The sequence below is a fragment of the Acipenser ruthenus genome, chromosome 4, assembly GCF_902713425.1.
Source record: "Acipenser ruthenus chromosome 4, fAciRut3.2 maternal haplotype, whole genome shotgun sequence".
NCBI lineage: Eukaryota > Metazoa > Chordata > Actinopteri > Acipenseriformes > Acipenseridae > Acipenser > Acipenser ruthenus.
The window spans coordinates 71,263,682-71,280,658 of NC_081192.1; the positions used below are offsets into that span (position 1 = coordinate 71,263,682).

Sequence of the window (16,977 nt, forward strand, 5' to 3'; positions counted from 1 at the left end):
TTTCTTAGCAGACGCCCTTATCCAGGGCGACTTGCAATTGTTAGAAGATATCACATTATACAGATATCACATTATTTTTACATACAATTACCCATTTATACAGTTGGGTTTTTACTGGAGCAATCTAGGTAAAGTACCTTGCTCAAGGGTACAACAGCAGTGTCCCCCACTGGGGATTGAACCCACGACCCTCCGGTCAAGAGTCCAGAGCCACACTGCTGCCCTGCAGATATGCTTTGGCAAAAGGATTTCAAGGCTGGGTTTTAAGTGTATTGATTTGCTTATATAACACTAAGCCACATTTTCTTTTTTTTTTTTTTTTTTTTAAATAATTACCTTAATACAAGTAAAACAGACAGAGTTTAGTTGAACAATCAGCAATTGGTCTCTTTCCAGTGCAGTTTCACATTGAATTGAATTGAATGCCTTTATTGTCACTATACACATGTACAATGAGATTAAAAACCACTCCTATTTTCAGTGCCAACATGTACATAAGATAAATAAGATAAATAAAATAAAATAAATAAATAAATATAACAACATAAAATAAAATAAGTAGTGCCCAGGGGGGGAAGTGAGGGGGGCTGTAAAGTGCACAGTTCTGAGACGCTATATACCTATACTGTAAGTCAATGCATGTGTAAGTTTAAAGTGGTTATGACTTTTGGGAAAAAACTGTTCTTGAATCTGTTAGTCCTTGTTCTGATGCACCTGTAACGTCTCCCTGAGGGCAACAGGTTAAACAGATCAGAACCAGGATGGGAGCTGTCCTTAATGATGGTTTTTCCTCTGCTGAGGCAGCGGGAGATGTAAATATCCATCAGGGAGGGGAGAGGGCAGCCAATGATCTTCTGTGCTGCTCTTATTACTCTCTGAAGCCTCTCCCTGTCTGCCACGGTGCAGCTGCCGTACCATACTGTGATACAGTATGTCAACAGGCTCTCAACGGACGAGCGGTAGAAGGTCAGCAGCAGATTGGAATCCAGGTTGTACTTCCTGAGGACCCTCAGGAAGTGTAGCCGCTGTTGAGCCTTCTTGATAATCGCTGTGATGTTGTCTGTCCAGGAGATGTCAGCGGAGATAAGGACGCCAAGAAACCGGAAGGTGTGGACCCTCTCCACACACTCACCATTGATGAAAAGGGGAGCTAGGTCGATGTTATTCTTCCTGAAGTCTACAATGATCTCCTTGGTTTTCTTAGTGTTTAGAGCCAAGTTATTCTCTGAACACCAGGCTGCCAAGTTCAGGACCTCCTCTCTGTAAGCTACCTCATCTCCCTTTGAGATGAGTCCGACCACTGTGGTGTCGTCAGCAAACTTGACGATAAGGTTGTTGTTGTGGGCCGGACAACAGTCGTGGGTGTAGAGACAGTACAGGAGGCAGTACCATGTTTGCCAATGTGACAGTAAATACAAAGTTTCCCTCTATGAGCAGTGTGTTTTCCTTTACCTCCAACGCGTATATACACACCATATCCTTTACTCAGTTACCCTCAACTTATCCTTTTAATGTTTAGCTCTTGCCAGCACATTGATAACATACACATGCTATTATGGCTACCACTACCTGCCACACATACAATTTAAGCAAGGCACGTAGCAAAAGCTGGTGCTATCTTGTAAAATACAATACCAGTGCTCTAAATTGGCAAAACAAAAAGGGGCAAGGCCAAAATAGCCTTCAGTTCAATAAATATATAGTGGGCACCAAGGCCACTAAACTTAAGTCAAGGCCAAAGTGTAGGATGTTGCTTAGGATTGATATATAAATCTAATTATTAGGCATATAAAAGAAACAATGCAGTTTAAATTAATAACTATTTATTTGTTCAGAAAATGTTTTTTTTTTTTCCGCATGAGGGTGACACTTGTACCCACAGGGTCAGAAATTAAGTTTTTTGGCAAACAGCTGCCTTTGTACAGTTTTAGTTTTATAGGCTGTCTATAATAACCAGTTCCTCTGCCTCCAGTCCACCGTAGCAGCTATTTTTTATTTTTATTATTTTTACATTGAGTGCCTCCGTAAAATTTCTTTCAATGGTAATTTAACTGTTCGGAGGAACACAGCTATCATCAACAAGACCGCACAGAGAGCAGTTCAGCACTTTGTCAACATTCAGCGCTTGGCCGTGAGAGACGGCAAGATCCCTGAAATTAAACCACCCCGTCAATGTGGCTAATTGAAATGACACTGGACGGCATGCAGCCAGCAGTCTAGATTCGAGCCTGCAAGGACGTTGCTCCCTGCACTGATGGCATTGGCTTTTACCGCTACACCATGGGACCATTTTGTTAAACTTCAATAGCATATAATTCTACACAGTTTAACATAAGTTAAACTCAGAAATATCATTCCCATGTGTAACATACAAAATGTAGAGACACTGTGTTGCATTTATGGATGAACTGAAAAAAACATATCTATCATTTTTTGGACAAAGAGTTATAAACACTAATAAAATGTAGAAAAGTATTTTCTACGGTTTTGGTTTAGTTGTGATTAAAAGGACATTAAAATAAGGCGTAACAGCAATTGAACCATATTCAAGTTAGTCACAGTAATTATTATTATTTTTTTTTAACCTGAAAGAAATCACTTGTAAATAAGCATCTTAAACATTTCTAAACCAATTACCTTAAATGACCAAGTTTAGCAATTGCTTTTGCAGATTGCGCAAAGGCCTTCTACTTTTTTGAGATGGCATAATTACGCGCAGTAGAAATCCATGTGCTTGAAAGGGTAGTTTTTTTTTGTCATGTTATTGCTTGGATCCAAGCATTTCCTAATTTGGTGTGTCTAGTTGCTGTAGCGGAAAGGGCACTGCGGCCATAATTTCCATGAATAGACATGCATTTTGATGGGCATGTGGCAATTGCCACGTGGCCACCATTAATTAACTACAAATGGCAGTTTTTGTGAACAAAAACAAAGCATCCCCATGGGGCAAAAAGCTTGTGCTCTGTATCACTGATATTGCCAAAGGTTAAAACAATGTGGCAGGGATTTATTATTATTTTTACTGGACAACAAAGATAATGGAAAATCAAAGAATGCAGCTTTGTACCAAACATTAACTCAAAGTGTGCGGTCTCCAAACAGCAGAAACTTAAAAAAAAAAAAAACCTATGAACTCAAAACGACTGTGAGATATTAGGCTTTGACACTGGAGTACAGTAGTCTGTCACTAATAGACATCTTTATGCCGTACATTCGTGTGTGCCACCCCCAATGCATGTCCCCCAATCATAACTAATAACCAATTAAGTGTAATGCTAGGTCACTGAATTGCATGATTCAAAAATAGACACACCTCAAAAAACACACTGTTATACTGAAACCAAAAGACGAAAACAGAAGAACCGATACAAGTAGCCCACTAAAATTAAGAAAATGATTAAAAGAGGACATATACACTCCTGGTTCACAGTATAAAGTGTGTGCAGTATATTTAAGTATAGTATCATAATGTGTCAATGCACCACCATGATCTATTTTGTGTACCAAGTAGGCTACGGTAAAAAAAGAAAATGTGCTACAATCATTTAGTTTCAATTTAAAATAATCTTTTATTATTTTAGCATTCAACGGTCATGTGTACAATGCAACAGCATGATTTATTTTGTGTTAACAGTAGCCTATATGTAAAGTTGAAACAAAAAAGTGTGGTAGGTATTCATTTGATTTTACTACTGTATAGGCCTTCTGGACAGATTTATATTTCTACATAATGTAATGTGTACAGAGGACACATCGAGACTAATCGTATGGTTCCTAGGGGGGTATTATGGCGTGACCTGGGAGGAATTATATCTTGATAAAAAATGGACAGAATGCAGCACATACATAAGAATACTCACCACTACTAATGACATTTTTTTAGCTGTAGTGACTTTCTAGTCCCTAGACCTCAAGATTTGCAGTTTTAATAAAAGGCACCAGAAATCCATTTATTTACTTTAAAATCAACAAATTTAAAATGTATATCTTACCTGTGATCTTGAGCTTAGTGCATTAAACATATCAAAAAACACAAAGCAGGTGAAGGTCATGGTTGTGTCTCTGGGTGTTATGACATTGTCACGCAACTATGAAAGATATGAACACAGGACTTAGAAATCAGGGATTACAGAGACGTCAAGGTAACTGCTGAAAAGAATGCAGGTTTGGCTGCTTATTTTAGACAGATTTAAAACATGAACCAGTTACAAATGACATAATCACCCTTTGAGATTGGTAGGGAAGATCACCTTACCCAGAAGTTGCTAAACCACGAAGACAGGCTGACTCATCATCAAAACCTACCATCTACAGCAGGGGTTCTCAAACTTTTTTTGCCTGGCCCCCCTTTGGAAATGTTTCAGGTTGCGATAAACCCCCAACCCCCCAGTATGTTATCATATGAAATTACTGTACATACTAAATAGGAACGCTAAATGAAGCATGGACATGCAATCGTTATGCCTGCAGCCAACGGTGCCGGAACCTTTCTGAAAGTGGGTGTGGGATCGCAACGGTTTTCAGAAATAGATTATATTTTTTTGCCAATATAAAATGCACTTTTATTTCGACCAAACATCTAAAATGTCAAATAAATAACCAGATTACAAAATAAATTAGACCCACAGAGCCAGAAGTGTTCAAATCAACAGCACGCCTGTCATTTGTGAACACTTGTGTTTCAGCTTCAAGATGGTCGTTCTTTGTGAATTAAGATTTAATTTTGCCATCAGAAATGGAGCAATTTTTAAATCGGTTAAAACCGAAAATCAGAAGCCCTAATCTTAAGGTTATGTCAGTATTTTTTGTGATCACGTGACCCCCCTACAATAGCCTTGTGACCCCCTTTTGGGTCGGGACCCCCAGTTTGAGAAACGCTGGTCTACAGAACGTAAAAATCTAACATCTCAAATGTAATTTAGTACTTGTCATTAAAAAATCAAAAGGATTTCCCCCCCAAAAAAAAATCTAAATTCAAAATTTGACAGTCCAGTAGTTTTAACCCTTTGCGATCCTATGTCGGACCTGGTCCGACATTGCAATTATTCCTATCCGGTCCAATGTCGGACCCTGTCCGACATCATCAACAAGACGCAAAAAACGGGTTTCTAGTTGTTTTTTCTCCGGAAAAAGTCGAGAAAACCATTCAATGGCCGAGTGGGAGCGACAGGAGCCGAGAAAAGCCGAAAAAAAAGGGCTTATCTCATGATTAGTCATACTTGCACCTGGCATCTGATAACGGAGGCCATAAGGAAACAAGCTGGCTGTGACTGCATCAGCACTCAGAGAATATCACAGACATTTGCAGAGCTTTTTTCAAATGTTATAGTAATAAAATAATGACTTGGATCGCATTATTGAGGCGTTTGGTGATAAAACAAGTGATTAGGAGATTATTTATTTCTTAGCATATGTGAAAGCTATAGCGAACGAAAGGGTGGGGCGGGGCTGGAGATGCCTAGTGAGTGCTTTGTTGATATGTAGGGCCCTTTAAACCCGTTTGACTGTGGAAAAAAAACACTTTTAAACAGCGCGTCTAAAATTAACTGCACGTGTGAAAATAAATTGGACCTGAGGCGCCTGGCGCACTTAATAAATGGACTGCAAAGGGTTAAGACATAGTGTGCCTCAAATTTGTGAATGGTTTTTGTAGGATTTCATTTTAAAACAGTACCAGTGACATACCTCTCTCCAGAATACAAACAGTGTCCCGCATACAATGACAAGTGATGAAACCAAAATTTTCACTAGCAGGTTCTTGGTGAGAATGCTATCTTTTACATTTCTTGGAGGTTTCCGTATTACATCATTATCAACAGGTTCAACGCCCAAACTACAAAAGAAAAAGAAAGATGGTTTGCCACAACTAAGCAATAAATTATCTTTTTTGCCAAGTTCAATGTAACTAAACTTGCAATTGTATGATGCAGTAAGCTTATCTGTAAACAAGAATGAGGTATAAAACCTTCAGGAGGCACAAAATGTCACTCATACTTCAAGCTGACAAATTCTTTAGGTACCAGCTAGAGAATCAAAAATGAAGAGCTTTAAATCCAAACCACTACCTAGACAGACTACAGTCCCTAAGTATATGCATTCAATAACATTTTTAAATTCTGAATAAATTACATGCTATATGTCTTCTAACAAACATAGTAAAATCACATACCTTTAAAACTTTAGGTTATTATCATAACCCTGGTTTACTGTGAAGCCTAGCCGTTGGCAACACTGTCTGTGCTGATGACTCGACACATAACAGCCAGTCGTCCAGGTAATTCAGCATCCATGCACTTTGAGAAAGTGCGAGGAGCTAGAGAGGCCAAACGGCAATACGTATGCAGTCCCTTGAAAAGCGCACCGCAAGTATTTCCTGTGGCCGGGTGGATGCCTCAAGGATGCCTACTTTCACAGGGATGTGAAAGTCGGCATCCTTGAAGTCCACTGTAGTTAACCAGTCACCTGACCTGACTGACTGCATCAGCCAGTTGTTGCATTGTCAGCATCTTGAACCTTCATACTCTCAAGCACAGGTTGAGATGTCCGAGGTCGAGGATCGGTCCAAGACCATCATCCCGTTTCGGCACCAGGAAATACCTGGAGTAAAACTGTTCTTTCATTGAGAGGGTGAATAATTGCAATGGCCTGTTTCTGCAGCAGGGCCGATACCTCCTGAGACACTAAAATAGGGTTCATGACCGATGTTACAATCATGCCCTGAAAGGGAGAAGGGCCAAAAAGAAACTGCAGAGAGTAGCCAGCCTCGATGGTGGTAAGCACCCAGGTGTCTGTGGTGCATAAATCACCAGTAATTCAGGTGGGCCTGATAAAATGGGCCCTGGACCTGTGACAGAAAAACCCTAGGACTACTGGGCTCGCAGGTGCTTGTGCCTGTGGCTGCTGCATGGGAGCAGAGTGCCAGTAACAGCAGCAGCCTCTGAACTGCACACCCTGAAAACAGTTCTGCGCATTAGCCCTAGCAAGGGCTAGATGAGCCTGCGCCTGCTTCTGGGGCTGAGGGTGCCTGTTTTGCTATTGCTTTGCTAGCTTATAAGCTGGGGGCTTCTACTTGGAGAGGAGTCGTGCCAACTCCCTGGAAGTTTCCAGTGCTTGGTGAGAATGCTTTAGCATCTCATCCACTGCCGGTCCAAACGTATGAGCCGGTGTTACAGGTGCATCAAGCAATGAAGCCCTGTCCTTGTAAGGCACAGGCCTGAGAAAGCCAGAGCCGCCTTCTTGCCTTATCAGTTTTGCAGGAATAATTTTTGTTTGCCCTCCTGACAATTAATGAACTGAAGCTTGGGTCGTCCTTGGATCCAGTAAATGTAAATACCAGTGCTGGTCCCCGCAACTGTTACCTCATGTAACAAATTAATCTGTCCATTTCTAACACAACTTATTGTGCTCACTAAGTCGCCAACTTTGCTCGATGTACAGGTTAAAAGTTATTGCCCCCCCTAGTTAACTCAAGCCAATAAAAGGGATTAGGGTCAGCTGTTTGAGTACGTTGGTTAACAACCATGCCTGATATAAAATCTGATATAAAATCTGACTAACTTTGGCCCTTACCAACAGAGTGAAGTTGTCAGCACACAGGTTCTAGAGGCACATCATGCCACAAACAAAAGAAATTCCTGAAAACCTCTGGAAAAAAGTTGTTGATGCCTATCAGTCTGGAAAGGTTTACAAAGCCATTTCTAAGGCTCTGGGGCTCCACCGAACCACAGTCAGAGCCATATTGTCCAAATGGAGAAAGTTTGGGACAGTAGTGAATCTTCCCAGGAGTGGCCGTCCTGCCAAAATTTCTCCGAGAGCAAGGCATAAAATCGTCCAGAAGTCACAAAGAACCCTAGAACAACATCCAGGGATCTGCAGGCCTCTCTTGCCTCTGCTAAGGTTAGTGTTCATGACTCCACCATCAGAAAGACACTGGGCAAAAATGGGATTCATGGCAGAGTAGCAAGGCGGAAACCATTGCTCACTAAGAAGAACATGAATGCTCGTCTCAAGTTTGCCAAAAAGCACCTGGATGATCCTCAAGAGTTCTGGAACAATGTTCTATGGACAGATGAGTCAAAAGTGGAACTTTTTGGCCGACAGGGGCCCAGTTATGTCTGGCGAAAACCAAATACTGCATTCCACAGTAAGAACCTCATACCAACGGTCAATCATGGTGGTGGTAGTGTCATGGTTTGGGGATGCTTTGCTGCATCAGGACCTGGACGCCTTGCCATCACTGAAGGAACCATGAATTCTTCTCTGTATCAGAGAATTCTACAGGAGAATGTCAGGCCATCCGTCTGTGAGCTGAAGCTGAAGAGCAGCTGGGTCATGCAGCAAGACAATGATCCGAAACACACAAGCAAGTCTACATCAGAATGGTTGAAGAACAAGAAATTTAAAGTTTTTGAATGGCCCAGTCAAAGTCCAGACCAAAACCCCATTGAGATGTGGCAGGACCTGAAACGAGCAGTTCATGCTCGAAAACCCACAAATGGTCACCGAGTTGAAGCAGTTCTGCATGGAGGAGTGGGCCAAAATTCCTCCACAGCGCTGTGAGAGACTAATCAATAACTACAGGAAGCGTTTGGTTGCAGTTATTGCTGCTAAAGGTGGCATAACCAGTTATTGAGTCTAAGGGGCGATTACTTTTTCACACGGGGGCATTGGGTGTTGCATAACTTTCTTTAATAAATAAATGAAATATGTATCAAATTTTTGTGTTATCTGTTCACTCAGGGTCCCTTTTATCTAATATTAGGTTTTGGTTGAAGATCTGATAACATTCAGTGTCAAATATATGCAAAAATGCAGAAAATCAGACAGGGGGTAAATACTTTTTCACGACACTGTATATATTATATGCCTCAGAATAAACAATGTTCACTTTCTGTGCTGCAGCCATTGGGGACCCAACCAGCCCTTGCATACAAGACTACGACGACACAGAATGTCAGAGAGGTTCAAAAAGGTCCCAATAATACCTGCAGCACAGGAAGTGAACAAGGAAACAAGGAAAAAAGATTGAAACTTGTAGTCTTAAAACAAGATGAATGGACTTCATCCAAATCAAAATGTGAAAACACACAGCAAAAAGAGAAGGAACTTTTGATGTGACCTTTCACTTTAAAATGAATACTGATTAGTTACCTTTGAGCTGGAGGTCCATCCATTATAATATTAATCCATAAAATCTGCATTGCATTTAGAGGATTAGGAAAATTCATCAAAGTAGCCAATGAAATTAAAGTCAGTGCTGCAATGCTCCTAAAAAAAAAATAGTGATGAATTAGTAAAAAAAATACTGTTAAATGCAAATACAGTAAGCCAAGGGACTTTAAACACATCACAGAAACAACCTTTTTGTAAAGTCATAAATAGCATAACAGACATTTAAATATTTAAAATTACAGCTCTGTTGTTTGCTAGGTATAAAACTAAAGGGGAGTTTGAAATAGCACAAGTTAAAGAAAGTTGTATTTCAAATAAAATCAGCTACTACTGAAAGGTATCCACGATTATCTCAGCATAATGCTTATTGGAATTATGGACAAACAAGAATCATACATTTTATGAAGCCTGTCATAGACACTGCCAATAAAGTCCATGCCAGCCATTATCATGTACTGTAAAAGCTGGACTTGATCCTTCAAGTTCAATTCTGAAAGCAAGATACAGTAATATCAAAGGTTTCAAATACTTACGTGCTGAGCTGGAATCTAACAAAGTTCTTGATGTTATTGTAAATTCCTTTTCCTTCTTCAATGGCAGACCTGCAAGTATGAGTTTATTGATTTCTATATCAAGGAGTATTTAATGTATTCCTTCTTTCTATACTTTTCTGTATAGTGATCTACTTCCTGAACAACTAAGATTAGTATTACCATCTAAAACTTGAACAGAACTAAGATGTGCCAATTGAAGGACAGGAATTGCAGTACAGGCTGTCCTGTATGAAGATAAACACTTACAAGATTGTCCGAAAATCATCGTCAACCAGAATCATATCAGCAGCTTCTTTGCACACATCAGTGCCAGTCTGCCCCATTGCCACTCCTATGTCAGCAGCTTTCAGTGCTACAGCATCATTCACTCCATCGCCCGTCATTGCCACCACATAACCAATGTTCTGCAAAGACTGTGACAAATAGAGAAGACAAAAATATAAAACCTAACAAAAAAAAACACAACACCTCAATGGGCAACTGATAAGATGTCCTATTGTGCATTCCACCCAGCATAATCCAGACTAATCAAACACTACCCCAGATGACTCATACAATAAAATGTGTTACTTTGTGAACGTTGAACCTTATGATTTACAAGAAAGAACTGTTTAATCATAGCATCTGGAAAAAGCAACATCATTTTTTTGCACAAGCACAGTATGTATTAAACACTTCCAGCTTTGTACAGATAATTTGAATGCCTATTCCTGAAAACATCTACCTTCACAATCTTCAATTTGTGCCTCGGGCTGGCTCGGTAAAACACAGCTGTCTGGGAGAAAAAAATAAAAAAATAAAAAATATTTTATTCAAGTTAATAATAAATATTAAAAATAAATAAACAAAAAGTTGATAACAGTTTACATTAACTAAAAACTTTCAACATATGAAAGTTTCATTTGTTTGTGTGCAAGTATGTTATTGCAAAAGGATTGCTAAAATTATTTCATAAATATAACAATAAAACAAATGACATATAGAAGCCTATTTTTCCTTACCCGTGGAATTACATGTGACAGCTGATGAACATCCATCTGGTCAACCTCTTCTCCGGAAATTGACTGAGATCCTTTAGAATACAAACCCAATCGGCTAGCTGCAGAAAAATATAAAAAGTGTAAAAAACAGGTTCTCTTTTGCCAATGACATAGTATTAAAAAAAATTAAAAAAATGGTAATCAAACATATTACAAGACCTGTGCAAAAGAACTGCTCATCTACACAACAACAAAAATGATTATCCAGACTTTGCTAGGACCTTATGAACTATGTACACTGTATTGCTGTTGTGTAAATATGGTATATTTTCAACGTTAAATCACCTTTTATCATGCACTATTAGACAGGTCCTAAACATTGATAACTATGAAAGAGTGAATCAAAACATACTTCAAATGTTATGCCATTATGCATGAATGACAAACACTAATGTTTTTGACATATACTTTTTCAGTATCTGTTCAATAATGAAAAAAGGGTTTTGCTTGATTACCAATGGAAACAGCAGTCTCTTGGGAATCTCCAGTTATCATTTTGATGGCAACCCCTGAGGCAATCAGTGTAGCTACAGCCTCTCTCACCCCTGTCCTTGGAGGATCTATAATTCCCACCAGACCCAGGAAGGTAAGCTGGCCAATCTCCGGACCAGAAGCAAAGGCAAGTACTGACAAGAGTAAAAAAAAAAGATATATACTGTATACATTTCTGCCACTATCATCGTCATTTACAGTTTAAGATCAATTACATTACCCCCCAAAAAAGAATACAAAAATAATAAAAAAATAAATAAATTAAGAAAACAAACGGAGTGTAGCAGTGGTGAATAAGCATTCATAATGCTTAGAAAACAGTCACTCGGAACTGAAACCTCCCTTCATCTCCCCTGCAATACCAAACTCACTTGATGTTTTATGTTTGAGTTCTCCCTCTGCGAGGGATGCATAGTTTATTGAGTGTTTGAATTTTGAACACGTTGCATCTTTGAAGTAAGTGTAGTCATTTTACAAAAATGTGGAGATTTATACTGGGCTGCAATCCTTCACCACAAAAGAAAAAAAAAGCCTGAAAATGTTTGGCCACTGCTATATATATTGTAAACAAAACAAAACAAACAAAAAAAAAACACCACACACAACACTGCACCATTGACTTTAAATATGAAATGAACATGGGGGGGGGGGGGGGGATGACTGATCTTCTAAGCTTTCCAACGATACTGCCCTTTTCAGTCTAGCTAGTGACAGAGCAATAGACTCAAAACAAAACCTAAGCTGTGAACTCTGTCACATGACGAGAGGCTTAACTTCAGGCGATCATAGTTCAGGTACATGGCTTTTACGGTGCCGGAGTAATATGTGCATAACCTTCGGTGCGCTGGCACCCCAAAATAAATGGTTTTAAAGCGAAGGTCACCGCTTGCAAAACAACACCTAGATAAACTTAATATCGTCTATGTACCAAGTTTTTATAATCCTTAAAGATAGCTGCCGAGAATCACGTACGAGAGAATAAAGTCTCGCGGCACTTAAAATATCCAGCACTTCTTTTATTTATTTATTTATTTTAACCAGAACTACTCAAAATGCAGCTCATAGTGCTTTCGTCACTGACACCCACTTCTTGTAGCGTTTCAGGCATTCTAAAATGGGTGAAAAATACAGCAGCTTGGTGTCTTAAAATACCTCTGCGGGACTTTCCCGCACTGAAAGTTGCAGATATGCAGGAGCAACTTGGGAAATGCGTGGTTCCTGCTATCCCTGCTGAAATTTAAGCCCTGGTGACCCCAACTTTTGTTGTTCATTACAACGTACGCACTTCACATCAGGGCTAGCAAGTTTCAAAAGGTACTAATCCTTTGGACAGATATGTCTACAGTTAAATATATTGTCAATTCAGCTGCTGCATTAGTGGCTTACCTCGCAGTCCTGCAGATCCCATGTATGTCTTTTCTTGCCGATACAGTTCCCTCTGTTGTTGGGTAAGTGGCAGGGTCAGTCCCTTGCTATTATAGGTTGTGCAACAGTGTATTACTTGTTCATAGGCGCCCTTCATAAAGTATGTCTCAGGCTTATCCTATAAAAATAAAGAATTAAATGTTACCATCCATACAGTACCACATATTTTGGTAGGAGCATGGTTACAATATTTGTTTTTCAACGTAAAAATCAAATTTGACATTAAAGAAACCAACCAACATTACCGTTTCAGATAACCCAATAAGTTACAAATTGTAACAATAAATATGAAATTATAATACACATCTTCTATTCAGGACACTCACCCCCTTACAATACGGACATATACTAATTAGAGTAGTTACAAATCAATTAATAGCTTTCCTTTTTTACATGTTCAACATTATAAAAGTATAAGTGGGAAGCTTTTTATTAGGGTTGTAATTTGTTCCACATAATGACCTCCAGCAGTTGCTTCATGCAGCAACAGTACTTCAGTTCAGTGTAACAGAATAGCCCACTGTACCTGCTGGGTTCGGTGAACACACTTTACAGCCATCCACTTTTGCTCTGAGCTGAAGGGGTGTTCAGCCCGCCTAATGTGTTCATGCTGAACACCATCTAATCCCATCTAAAGCAGATAAAAAGTACGAAAAACAAATGAGACGTGGTACTCTGGTGAGCCGAAATGTTAATAAATAAGTAAATAAATAAATACATACATACATACATACATTTAAAACATAACGTACCTTCATTGCAAGAGCAATTAAAGCTCCCTCTGTAGGCCTTCCCATTAATGTATTATTTCTAATAACGGCATCATTACAAATACACCCCGCCTAAAAAAAATGTAAAAAGGATGAGGATAATAATAATAATAATAATAATAATAATAATAATATTCCAAACTTTAAATCTACTGACATGTGTAATTAAAAATAATAATACTCATAAAAGTATTCTCCAACATCAAATAATCATATTTTCCATACCTCCACTACTTTACATATAGATGAACTGGAGAAGCCATGTACCACTTCACCATCGGATATCACCTCTCCTGAACCATTGTATCCAACTCCTGTAACCTGTAGGGCAAACATTTTATTGGTTCCATGTATAGACATGTTTCTGTTTGTATCGAAGGAGGAGTATATAATTATTGTCATTGTATTACTTTTGCCAGTTTTGTAATGTTTCTAATTTTGTAGGCTTCAGTCAATCGGGTGAGTGTGTTTGTTTTTGGTTAGGAAGTACAGTTACCTTTAGTCTTAAAGAGTAAGTTGCAGGGTTAGAAAAAATACAGCGTTACACGTCCCCATGTGTTGCTACAATTGTTTAAATTAACATCCTGACAACTTTTTACACTTATAACTTAAACCTGTTTCAAAGCTCTTTTCAAAATGGATATGCTACTGCACTGATAGTGTAAGGACTACTGCCCACATTGTCAAACAGGTAACACAGCAATAACGATCCATGATGTGGTACAGAAACAGAAAGTCGCCCTGGATAAGGGCATCTGTTCAGAAATTAATTAAACTAATTAATTAATTAATTAATTAAATTAATTAATTAATTAATGAATGAATGAATTAATTAATTAATGATGTGGTACAGAACACAAGAGCCAGAGCACTTTAAATCGCTCTTCCTGCAGTGATTTAGAGGACAGATCTCAAACCCCAGTGCACTAGAGTGGCCATTTTGAAAAGAGCTTTGAAACAGACTTTAAAAAGTTAAGTGTAAAAAGTTGTCAGGATGTTAATGTAACATTTTCTTACTTCATAGGCATAAAACACTCAAAGGTTTTGCTGGTTCTCCAGATATACAGCTATGACCAAAGTTTTGCATCACCTATAATTTTAGGACTGAGACATCATTTAGATATTTTATTTAACATTGTGCAGTCAAAAGAAAACTACGAAATGACAAAGCAAAAGTCTACCGGAAGCCATAATGGTAATACAGTATTTCATGCTAAATTTGAAATATCACATTTTTCAATTGATTAGTATAAGGAAAACTACAAAGCACTATGCAATTCAATATGTTAACGTAACATTATTCAGCAGGTTTCACTTGACTTTATGAAGCAAAATTTGTTAATTCTATAGGGTGATGAAAAAATATTTGGCTATAGCTGCATGTAAATGTGTAAGTGAAACATATACATAGTGGTATGTATTTATAGGACAGAATCCCTGTATATTAATTATTACTGACAGCGCATTTCAAGCATCGTTTTCTGTGATTCACTAAGATTTGTTTCACAGTTTCTGGATTTAGTGTAAAGCATTATTTATAATCTTTCTTTATTTCCGTGTGACTTTAGATTTTGACTGCTTTACACTCACCTCAGCATGGAGGCCATCCGATGTAAATATATGAGTGACAGTCATTTCATTCTTGGTCAGTGTCCCAGTTTTGTCAGAACAAATTACATTGCAGCAGCCTGGAGTTAACATCAAAATCAATTATTGTAGTATTGAATAATACAAAAGAAAACAAGAACATTGTTTGATAGATTCGTTTTTTTTATTTGACTTGTTTATTTGTTTAGGTTTCTCTATTTCCCTACAGTCTAACCTTTCTTAGAATTTGTCTTTTGTGACCAAGCTTTTGTTAATTATTTTTTATTATAAATTGCATGGTTTATTACTTTACAATCTGAACCCAATTGTTACAATATGTATAGATGTATTTGCTGGATAATATAATTAAAACAATTATTAGGAACGTCTACGGCTTTACTACTGCATAAACAACAATAATGTTACATGCAATAAAAGCCAACCCTCTAAACTCTTAGCTCAAGGGCTCCCAGTAGAAAGAGCTGTGTTTCAGAAAATAATCATACTTAATGTTTCCACTATTGGTAGTTTCTTTACAATAGCATTCTTCTGCACCATTCGCATTACTCCGAGAGCCAATGTCACCGTCACCACAATGGGCAAGCCTTCGGGAATGGCGGCTACAGCCAAGCTAAAAGAAAGTAGAAAAATATTTTAAAGTGTTGTTATTTTCATTTCATTTTCATGTTTTCGAAGCACAACCCCTTGATGCATTATATACTGTTTTCATTTCCTTGGCTTTTGTTTGGTTCCCGAAGTCAGCATTTTTCAACTCACTGAACCTGATTTACATGTGAAGTTTTAGCCATCTTATTAGCATATGGAATTTGGTTACTATGATGCGTTTTCTATCGTAAATGATTCTTATTTAGGTAAAAACCTAACTGGTGGTAGCTGGTGACGTTTCTAATTAAATCAATTTTGTTTTCTAACATATACGGCACATAATATGGTTTTGTTTACAGTTAATGTAGGATTTCTTTTCATTAAATACAAATAAATCCATATATAAAAGCTGTATGTATGCATTAACTGGCCCCATATGCCCAATATATGTGTAGCTTATGGCTTGTGTTTGCTTACTGCTCAGGTTCAGAAAGCTATGCTGCATTAATAAACTAACCTGGAGATGATAATCCTGAAATAGTGTGTAGTGAATTAGGTATACAATTTATTTAAATATAAAATTAGTCTCTAGAGACATACCATATTTAATAGTTTATTTAAAGAATAAAAAGGGGTGCACAAGTAATTTAATATTACAGAAAGGAAAGGCTATTGGTTAGAGATAAGTGTGAATAGTATACAGTTCATTGATTTCATAGTCAAACGATTACCACGACCATAACATTATTAGCATAAATGGTTAATATACTAATATTAATTATGGCTGATCACACAAAGTGTCTACTATGCATTAGTATTTTCAACACTCAAAATGCACGAGAATTAATTCAACTTCCCATTCAGAACGGAATCCAACATTCCAGTACCTAATTTAGCAAATTAGTTTTACAGTGTTCATTTATTTAGTTTAGACGTGAGCTACCAAACTAATATGTTATCAACCTCAATTGATTAGCCTACATATTCAAATTAAATGGTGCAATGATCAAATTCTCTGCATTTATGAGGCAACTCCTTTGAGTTGCACATTTCAACAAACAAAATCCATTTCTTACACACTCTAAAAAAGTTATATTCTATTCCTAGAACAGTTAATCTACTAAATTGATAGCATTTTCTTGAGTCATAAAGTATTTAATATGCTGAATGCTTATCGATTTTCAACAAAAAAATCAATCTGCTTTGTTGATGAACACTGCAGCTCTCTGGATCCGAAGTTCCAATGAAAGAAGACCATACTTGAAGTACGCATTGTATTTCATTGGCTCGCAATAAACAAATAGTTATTTTCAAATGGAGATCAGCTTGTTG

At 37.9% G+C, this 16,977-nt stretch overlaps 1 protein-coding gene across 1 annotated transcript in view; it reads right to left on the minus strand.

Annotated features, from left to right (window-relative positions):
* LOC117400413 (calcium-transporting ATPase type 2C member 1) overlaps positions 1–16,977 on the minus strand; it is a 48,577-nt gene that overhangs the window by 8,658 nt on the left and 22,942 nt on the right. The window contains exons 12-25 of the mRNA XM_034000337.3: positions 15,546–15,670; positions 15,043–15,140; positions 13,678–13,773; positions 13,435–13,524; positions 13,209–13,313; positions 12,644–12,800; positions 11,221–11,391; positions 10,727–10,824; positions 10,450–10,500; positions 9,972–10,138; positions 9,705–9,773; positions 9,151–9,267; positions 5,686–5,833; positions 3,993–4,088 (exon numbers count right to left, since the gene is read on the minus strand). Coding sequence (XP_033856228.1) covers positions 3,993–4,088; positions 5,686–5,833; positions 9,151–9,267; positions 9,705–9,773; positions 9,972–10,138; positions 10,450–10,500; positions 10,727–10,824; positions 11,221–11,391; positions 12,644–12,800; positions 13,209–13,313; positions 13,435–13,524; positions 13,678–13,773; positions 15,043–15,140; positions 15,546–15,670 — 1,588 coding nt within the window. The remainder of the gene's footprint in view (positions 1–3,992; positions 4,089–5,685; positions 5,834–9,150; positions 9,268–9,704; positions 9,774–9,971; positions 10,139–10,449; positions 10,501–10,726; positions 10,825–11,220; positions 11,392–12,643; positions 12,801–13,208; positions 13,314–13,434; positions 13,525–13,677; positions 13,774–15,042; positions 15,141–15,545; positions 15,671–16,977) is intronic.